General features: G+C 54.1%; 1 protein-coding gene across 2 annotated transcripts; it reads left to right on the forward strand.

The window, feature by feature from the left end:
- The first annotated feature begins 4,652 nt into the window (after positions 1 to 4,652).
- Positions 4,653 to 7,698, forward strand: BMP4 (bone morphogenetic protein 4). Of its 2 annotated transcripts, none has more exons than XM_052783602.1 (3): positions 4,653 to 4,807; positions 5,314 to 5,690; positions 6,645 to 7,698. In XM_052783602.1, the coding sequence occupies exons 1-3, from the start codon at positions 4,779 to 4,781 to the stop codon at positions 7,484 to 7,486; spliced, it is 1,248 nt and encodes a 415-aa protein (XP_052639562.1). In that variant the 5' UTR covers positions 4,653 to 4,778; the 3' UTR covers positions 7,487 to 7,698. The 2 variants fall into 2 exon arrangements, with proteins under 2 accessions (XP_052639562.1, XP_052639563.1); XM_052783603.1 differs by having other exon boundaries at positions 4,677 to 4,811.
- The last annotated feature ends 355 nt before the right edge of the window (positions 7,699 to 8,053 follow it).

The raw sequence follows: 8,053 nt of genomic DNA on the forward strand, positions 1-8,053 counted from the left end.
GGTCCTTCTTGCTCCTCAGGGATGAAGCTTTGATTGAGTGGGGAGTAATACAGTGCGGAAGCAAATGTGTGCTAAAGGCAACATCTCTTTCCAAAAGCTGCACGAGATCAGTGCATATTCTTCTTGTAACATTGATCAAGGAAACCAATCGATGTGTAGATGATGTTACAACAGATGGCTTAAAGAGGTGTTTCTAACACAGTTCAGGAGAATTTAATAACAGACCATTAAAATGGCTCTACCTTTATTTTATGAGTTGTGTTGCTGAAGCACTTCCCTAAGACCCAGGCCTCCTAGTTTTGATGCACTGCACAAGCATCTCTTAAGGAACAATATTTAGCAGCAGAGACCTTATGCTCTCACAGTAGAAGATGGACAATGTATGTATGAAAAGCAAGGGGTGACATTTCTAGGCTTGCTCAGTCCTGGGGATCTTTGAAAAGCAAAAAAATGAACGAGTCAAGTAAAAGCAGCTAAACATTCTGCCTGCGTGGGACAGTCAACCTTTTCATAGCATTTAAAATACAATAAAAATCATCCTTAAAAACTTAAAAATAGAAAAAGCAGACAATCCTACTGTTTCGACTGCTGTGTATCTGATTACCAAAGACTGTGTTTTTATAACTGCATTTTTTTAATGTTCCCACACTGGTTTTGCATGCATTTGTAAAAAAGCTATTTGGAATAAACCAGCAATCCTGAACCTGATTCTCTTCTTAGCTCAGGAGTGGTTCTAGACATGGTCCTGCACCTCAGTAGAGACACGTTAATGTAAAGCAGAAATAACGTCCAAGCCGGGCCCAGCCCTGTGTTTCAGGAGAAGTATGGATTTCTTTATTCAAGAGAAGGTAGAAAATTCTGGTAGAACAGGCCAGCTCTGAAGCATTCAGAGAAATCATGAAAATCTCCAAGTGGTTGTAAAAAATGTTCCTTTTGCCATTCAAGCAGCTGCACTTGTTTTCACCGGTTGTGGCCCAGCTCTTTAGTGAAGAGCTACTTTGGAAAATGTAATCCCTTGGAGTTGTTTGCTCAGTTCTCTTTGTTTTAATTGACAAGCTTAGGCAGTTGAAAGGAAAGGGTAGGAGGGAATTGATCTTAGCACACTTATGGGCATCTCCTTCTGTAATTCATGTCATTAAAACATCTCTGACATACGACTTTATTTATTTATTTATGGTTTTAGGCTTGTTTCTGCTCAAGCACAAATCTGGTGAGACAAGTTTTTTTCCCAAGGCAGGTTGTTTGCAAACTTTGGAGCCCAAAAGGTGCAGCTGCTCTAAAAATAACATAGGATGTGAGAACTGGTTTGGGAAGGTCTCTCTCTGCCCGAGTCCAGAGGCATCTCCTGAAATGCTGCCATTAGAGGAAAAGTTTGCCATGTAAACAGAGCTGGCCTAATTTCTAGAGGTGCTGAACATCGACCTGCAGTGCTTGCTGGTAGGTCCTGAGCACACAAAACCTGGAAACGGGGCAAATGTTAGTGGCTGGGATTTTATCAGGAACTCATCTGGGCAAATCCACAATTACCGGGTTGAAAAAAGAGAGAGCAAATAATTGCCCCTTGGCTAGTGACCTCTGCAAGCAGAGCTGGGTACTCAGGCTCTAGGAGACCTGCCAGCTCCCGGGCTTCTTGCTGCCACTGACAAAACAAGTCTTCTGTCACAGTCAAGGTCTGTACGTACATGAATCACCTCTTTGTCTGGCCATTCTTTGCAGGGTGACGTCCCCAATGACCTGGTGCTTAGCTTCCAGAGGAGGCCAATGGTCGTGCTGTCCAGGTGCAGAGATTCCCGGAAGGTTTTTCACGGAAGTCAGAGAGGAAAAAAACCTGGCACCCGAATAACGGCTGGGACTGGATCACAGGCAAGAACCGCACCAATCCCCCCTCTCACCCACACGAGATGTGATGCAGGGGGAGGTGTCTCTTGCCTTGAGCATAGACATAATGTTCTCTATTTTTGACATGCCGGATCTTTAAAATGCACAATGTTATATCTACCGCTGAATTAAGCAGTGTTTGCTTTTCAAACCTTCCACATTTGTATTTTTAGCTCCATTTTGGCATTCACTTCTTTGGTTGGAATATATAACACACTCGGTTGTTTAGCGTGCCTGGACCGAATTCAGCCTGTGTGTAACTCCACGGACTTGAGCAGAAGCTACGTTCAAGGTGAATTACTCTCTATGAGGCTAAGGAAATACAGCTTCTGTAGAAATGCGTTTCAGCTCCCTCTGTAAATGCTACACTATTTCCATCCATGGTTATTCCTTTGTGGTTTGGGTTATGTATTTACATTTTACGGAATAAATACTACAGCTTTCCCCATGACTAACACTTCTTAGTAACCAATAAGCTACTCAAATACACTATTGCCTCCTACAAGAGCCTAAACCACACTGCTCTCCACTGGCTTTCTGTCCCCAGCTGGCCACCTCCTTGCACAGAGGCATGGTTAACCAGCATTACATAAGCAACTTTTTGGATCTCGGTTTAACGGGACGGCTTACGAGAGCAGGCACTGGATGCCGTGGGACTGAATTCCTCAGTGACAAACATTTCAAACACGGCCGCTCTCTGAGCCTAACAAAATCTGAGTGAGGTCTTTAGACAAAGAGCGTAACGTATTGCTGCTGCTCCCACAAAGAGGGAGCGAGTTGCTTTTCCAAATCCAGAGGTCTGTTTTAAGAGCAGTGCTATACAGGCCCTTGCGTAAACTTTGTTTATAGACTGGAGTATTTTCAATGAAAATGTTATTTAACTTTAAAAAGTTGCACAGCAGCTACTCCAAAAATTGTTTTCCCTTGTTAAGAATAACACACAGTGTGATACATCTGAAATGGCGATAGCAATATTTCACAAATTTTGATGGATTCATAGTCCAAATACCTTGCTAACAGATGTTTCTTTTAAACTCAGAGTGGTATAGGAATAACTCAGAGATATTACAGTGTCAGCACTGCCTTTTATCTGTGCGTGTCCTTTCAGTGACATCCCTGGGCTTTTCTAATGCACGGGTCAGGTCTGAGCTAAAAAAAAAAGTGAAATATTAAAAGAAGTCATATCTGATCGCGTGTGAGTTTTGGGGCAGTGCTGTAAGGAAGCCGACACGTGCTGCCGCGGGCTTGCTGTCCGTTTGGGCACAGTGGCCTGGTGGTTTGTGGGAACATGCTGGTTTACAGTCATCATTTCTGAGCTGGCTTTTGGTTGTGGTTAATTGATGAACTTAGGAGTTCCCATGGCCACTCCATGACCACATCTTTTGGTCTCATAAATTAACTAACTTTTCTCTCCGCGGATGACAGTTTGCCCAACACAAAGGGATACCCCAGCCGGGCAAGGGGACAATATTTTAACGCCCTGGTGGACTTCTCTTTATTTATCATGGGGTCGTTCAGTCTACCCTCTCTCTCCAAAGTAGGTGGCATCCATGGCTCTTCATTGGGGGGGGGTCTTTCCCAGGAGCTGCCTTCTCCAGACTGCCAGTATGTCCAGTTGATGTGCGCTGGTGGCAGACCGGTCTGTCCCCAAACCCCACCTGGGAACAGCCTCAAGCCTTGGGAAGCCTGGCTCTTGGTCTCAACCCCAAAGCTGGCCCAGGGCAATGCTGGGGTTGAACTGCGGGGCAGGGAGCATCCTTCCTCCAGGAGACCCCTGTTCGTACCCCTCCGGAGCAGCCGGTCGTGGCCGTACGCAGCCCGTGCTGGCTTGGGAAGGCGCCTGCTTCACACCCAGGTGGGGGTCCGGGAACCTGGCCTGGTGGGAAGGAGCAGGGGGTGTTGGGGGGAGAGCGTTATTCTGGCAGCCGGGGAGGGAAGGGGGAGGAGAACGATGAGAAAATCCGGAGGGCGGGTGGGAACCCGGGGCAGGGATAATCCCGGGGCCTGGCAGCGGGCTGCCGGCCCCCCGGGAGCGTGTAGGGGTTTCCAGCAGCGCGGCCCCTCGGGGCCCGGCGGGCGGTGTGAGCGAGCATGGGAGGAACCAGGTCTCTGCCGCCGTCCCTTTTCTCCCCGCAGCTGCTTCTCATTCCCCAGCGCTCCCTCCCTTCTCGTCAGGCGGAGGGAGAGCCGCTTCCCGACTTTCCCTTCCCAAACCGGCCTCTCGGAGGGTCCCCGCCGTCCCCGCACAGCAGCCGCCCCGCGCCCTCTCCCCTGGCCCGGCGTGCTCGGTGACACGGACCCCCGGGGGGGGACAGGACAGGACGGGACGGGACGACACCCATGCCGACGGTTCCCCCCCCCCCCCGCCCCGGCCGTGGGAGGGGGGGGAGAGAGACAACGAGAGGGGCAGGAGGGGGCCCCGCGCCTCGGGTTGCGCCAGTCCCCGGGGGATGCACCTGAGCGGAGCGGGGGGGACGAGGACGGACCGCGCTCCCCCCGTCCCACGCCCGCCGCAGCTCGGCCCCGGCACCGGCTCGGTCCCGACCCCCGGGCACAGCCCCCCCCCCCCTTCCCCTCCCCGGGGCGGCGGAACGGAGCGCCGCGGGCCGGGAGCCTGGCGCGGGCGGCGGGGAGGGGAGGGCCGGGCCGGGCCGGGCCGTCCCCCGCGGGGCCGGGCCGGGCGGGGGCGGGCCGGGGGCGGCGGGCCGGGCCGGGCCGGGCCGGGCCGGGCTGGGCTGGCGGGGTGCGCGGCTCCACGTGACTTGCGGGGCCGGGGAGAAAAACCGGAGCCGGCGGCGGCGGCGGCCGCACTGCGCCCGGGCGGCGATCGCGGGAGGCGCTCGGCAGCCGCTGCCCCGAAGGCTTTCGGCGCGCTGGGTCCGGGCTGGCTCTCCAGAATCATGGACTGTGCTGATATGCCTTGCTTGCTGTCAGTGAGTACAGCCCTCTTCTTCCTCGGCTTCGCTCTTTACTTTTGGTTTTCGCGACGGTTCTTGATTTTAGTTTTTTTTGTTTTTTTAAACTTTATTTCGTTCTCGTTCCCGTCTTGTTTCCCTCACCGCCACCCTCCCGGGGTCCGGCGGCGGCGGGACGCGAACCCGCGGCCCCCACCGCGCCGTACCGCCGAGCCGGGCGCCCCTTCCCCGCCGGGCGCCGGGGCCCCGCCACCCCGCCGCAGCTTCGGCCCGGCCCGGCCCGGTGCGCCGGAGACCCGCCTGCCCCTGGGGGCTGCCGGGCGGCGAGCAACCTGGGGCGAGCGGCTAATCCCTGCCCGCCGGGGCGCGCCTGCTGCCGCTCGGGGGCTTCTTCTCATGTCGTTTGGCCATTTATTACTATTATTTTCAAGTTTATTCGGAAGAGGAGGAGGAGGAGGGGGGGGTTTGCTTCTCATCCTGACTTTCCTTGTTGTTTGTTGTTGCGTTTTTTACACCCCAGAGACACCATGATTCCTGGTAACCGAATGCTGATGGTCATCCTACTATGCCAAGTCCTGCTAGGAGGTACTAACCATGCTAGCCTGATACCCGAGACCGGCAGGAAGAAAGTCGCAGAGCTTCAGGGACAAGCCGGATCCGGACGCCGCTCTGCCCAAAGCCATGAACTCTTGCGGGGTTTCGAAACAACTCTGCTGCAGATGTTTGGGCTGCGAAGGCGGCCTCAGCCCAGCAAGTCAGCCGTCATTCCTAGTTACATGCTGGATCTCTATCGACTCCAGTCTGGAGAAGAGGAGGAAAGCCTCCAGGAAATTAGCCTGCAGTACCCTGAGCGATCGACCAGCCGGGCAAACACCGTGAGGAGTTTCCACCATGAAGGTCAGTGACGGGAAGAGGTAAATTCCCAGTCCCAGTACCGACTGGGATTTCCTTGCGTTTGGAAGCTCGCAAATGCATTTAGAAGCAGGACGTGCCCGGCCCTAAATTTATGGGAGGAAAACCACCCCCCCAAACCTGCTGTGTGTGGGTGACAGGCGTGCTGCTCTGTATTTTTTCCAGCATCCTGTGCTTAACCCGAGCTTGACCATATTTTGAGGTGCTTTCGCTTCTGTTGACAACAGCGAGTTTCCTTCGGTGCCTCTGCCGCAGGGTCACTCCTTGGGCTCGCGTGGATTTAATGGCTCTGGATCGGATGCGGGAGTAAAGTGAGGGCGGGATCTCGCCCCTGGTGTGTTTCTTTTGAACTATCAAAGCGATTGCTGCCTGGTTTTGCTCTTAAAAAAAAAAAAAAAATCCAAAAAACCCCTACTCGAATTTAATACTTACAGCTGTGTGTTTATAAGGTTTATTCAATAGGCTCTTGTAATCTGATCCAAATGTTTCCTAGCGGATGTTTCTTTTCCAAAGTAAATCTGAATTATTAATCCAGCCGCATCATTACTGTGTTGGAATTTGCTTCTCTTTCTCCCCCTGCCCCCTGCGCCCCGTAACAAGGCACCTCTGTGCTCCGTGGTGCCGCACCTCACCGGGGAGATGATTTTGGAGAGACTGGGGGCTGAAAGCGAAAGTGGAAAAGCCTCCCTGAAAGGGGAAGCAGACGGGAAGGGGTGACCCGGTCTGGGCGCAGGCATGCGGAGGGCGAGTGAGCGGTGCCGGGGCAGGAGCCGTTTCGGGTCTGGTCGGGAGGGATGCGCGGGGGAGCGGAGAGGTGCCGGTGGCTGCCAGGCAGGTGAAGCGTGGGTGCGGGCTGTGGCTGTGGCTGGGTGCCCCGAGGCTGACGTGCTCTTGTTTGCTTTTTGTACCGCTTCCCCTCCCTGCCCCGCTCCCCTCCAGAGCACCTGGAGACCGTCCCGGGTCCCAGCGAGGCACCCCGGATCCGCTTCGTCTTCAACCTCAGCAGCGTGCCGGAAAACGAGGTGATCTCCTCGGCGGAGCTGCGGCTGTACCGGGAGCAGGTGGAGGAGCCGAGCGCGGCGTGGGAGAGGGGCTTCCACCGGATAAACATTTACGAAGTGATGAAGCCGCTGTCGGAGCGCGCTCAGGCCATTACGCGCCTGTTGGACACGCGTCTGGTGCACCACAACGTGACGCGCTGGGAGACCTTTGATGTGAGCCCGGCTGTGATCCGGTGGACCAAGGACAAGCAACCGAACCACGGGCTGGTGATTGAGGTGACCCACCTCCACCACGCACAGACTCATCAGGGCAAACACGTCAGGATTAGCCGATCTTTACCTCAAGGGCGCGGGGACTGGGCTCAGCTCAGGCCGCTCCTGGTCACTTTTGGGCACGACGGGCGAGGCCACGCGCTGACCCGTAGAGCCCGCCGGAGCCCCAAGCACCAGCGTTCCCGCAAGAACAAAAAAAACTGCCGCCGCCATGCCCTCTATGTGGATTTCAGCGACGTGGGCTGGAACGACTGGATCGTGGCACCCCCGGGGTACCAGGCGTTTTACTGCCACGGGGACTGCCCCTTCCCTCTGGCCGACCACCTGAACTCCACGAACCACGCCATCGTGCAGACGCTGGTCAACTCCGTGAACTCCAGCATCCCCAAGGCCTGCTGTGTGCCCACGGAGCTGAGCGCCATCTCCATGCTCTACCTGGATGAGTATGACAAGGTGGTCCTGAAAAACTACCAGGAGATGGTGGTGGAGGGGTGCGGGTGCCGCTGACCCCCTTCCCCGCCACCTTCTCCTCCCCTTCTCTCTCCCTCCCGTCCCACCCCAGAACTGCTTGCGATAGCTGGACTCTTCTCTAAACTAAACGTTCACCTTGACCTTATTTATGACTTTATGTGCAAATGTTTTTGACAATAATGATCATATATTTTGACAAAATATATTTATAACTACATATTAAAAGAAAAAAATAAAATGAGTCATTATTTTAAAGGTAAACGCATTTTGTGTCTCGCCTCTCAGGGTGCTGCTGAGGCTGTGCTGGCTGGGAGTGCAGCAGGGAATATATCTTCTCTCCTTATCTTCTCCCCCCCCCCACCTTTGCTTTCTCCCCACCCCTTTTCCCCTTAAAGACTTCGCAAATTTTAGTCTTTCTATTTCTCGCCGAGGTACCGCGGATCCCCCGGTGCTGGGGCTGCGCCACGTGGGAGATGAGGGTCCCTGGAGATTAAGAGCTGCTTCTCCCGGCCGCTGGGAATATAGAGCCGACCTTGCTAACCTGGCCCAAGCGTTTGCAAAGCAACCCACCAAAAATGCATTTGAAAAGGTGAAGATTTACCT

The sequence above is a fragment of the Harpia harpyja genome, chromosome 3, assembly GCF_026419915.1.
Source record: "Harpia harpyja isolate bHarHar1 chromosome 3, bHarHar1 primary haplotype, whole genome shotgun sequence".
Classification (NCBI taxonomy): domain Eukaryota; kingdom Metazoa; phylum Chordata; class Aves; order Accipitriformes; family Accipitridae; genus Harpia; species Harpia harpyja.

Bases quoted from the DNA above. Each gene is read 5' to 3' on its own strand.
- BMP4 (XM_052783602.1), top strand. From the start codon at position 4,779: ATGGACTGTGCTGATATGCCTTGCTTGCT. The intron at 4,808-5,313 runs GTCAGTGAGTAC...TTTACACCCCAG, and splicing joins GCTGATATGCCTTGCTTGCT to AGACACCATGATTCCTGGTA. The intron at 5,691-6,644 runs GTCAGTGACGGG...GCTCCCCTCCAG, and splicing joins GAGGAGTTTCCACCATGAAG to AGCACCTGGAGACCGTCCCG.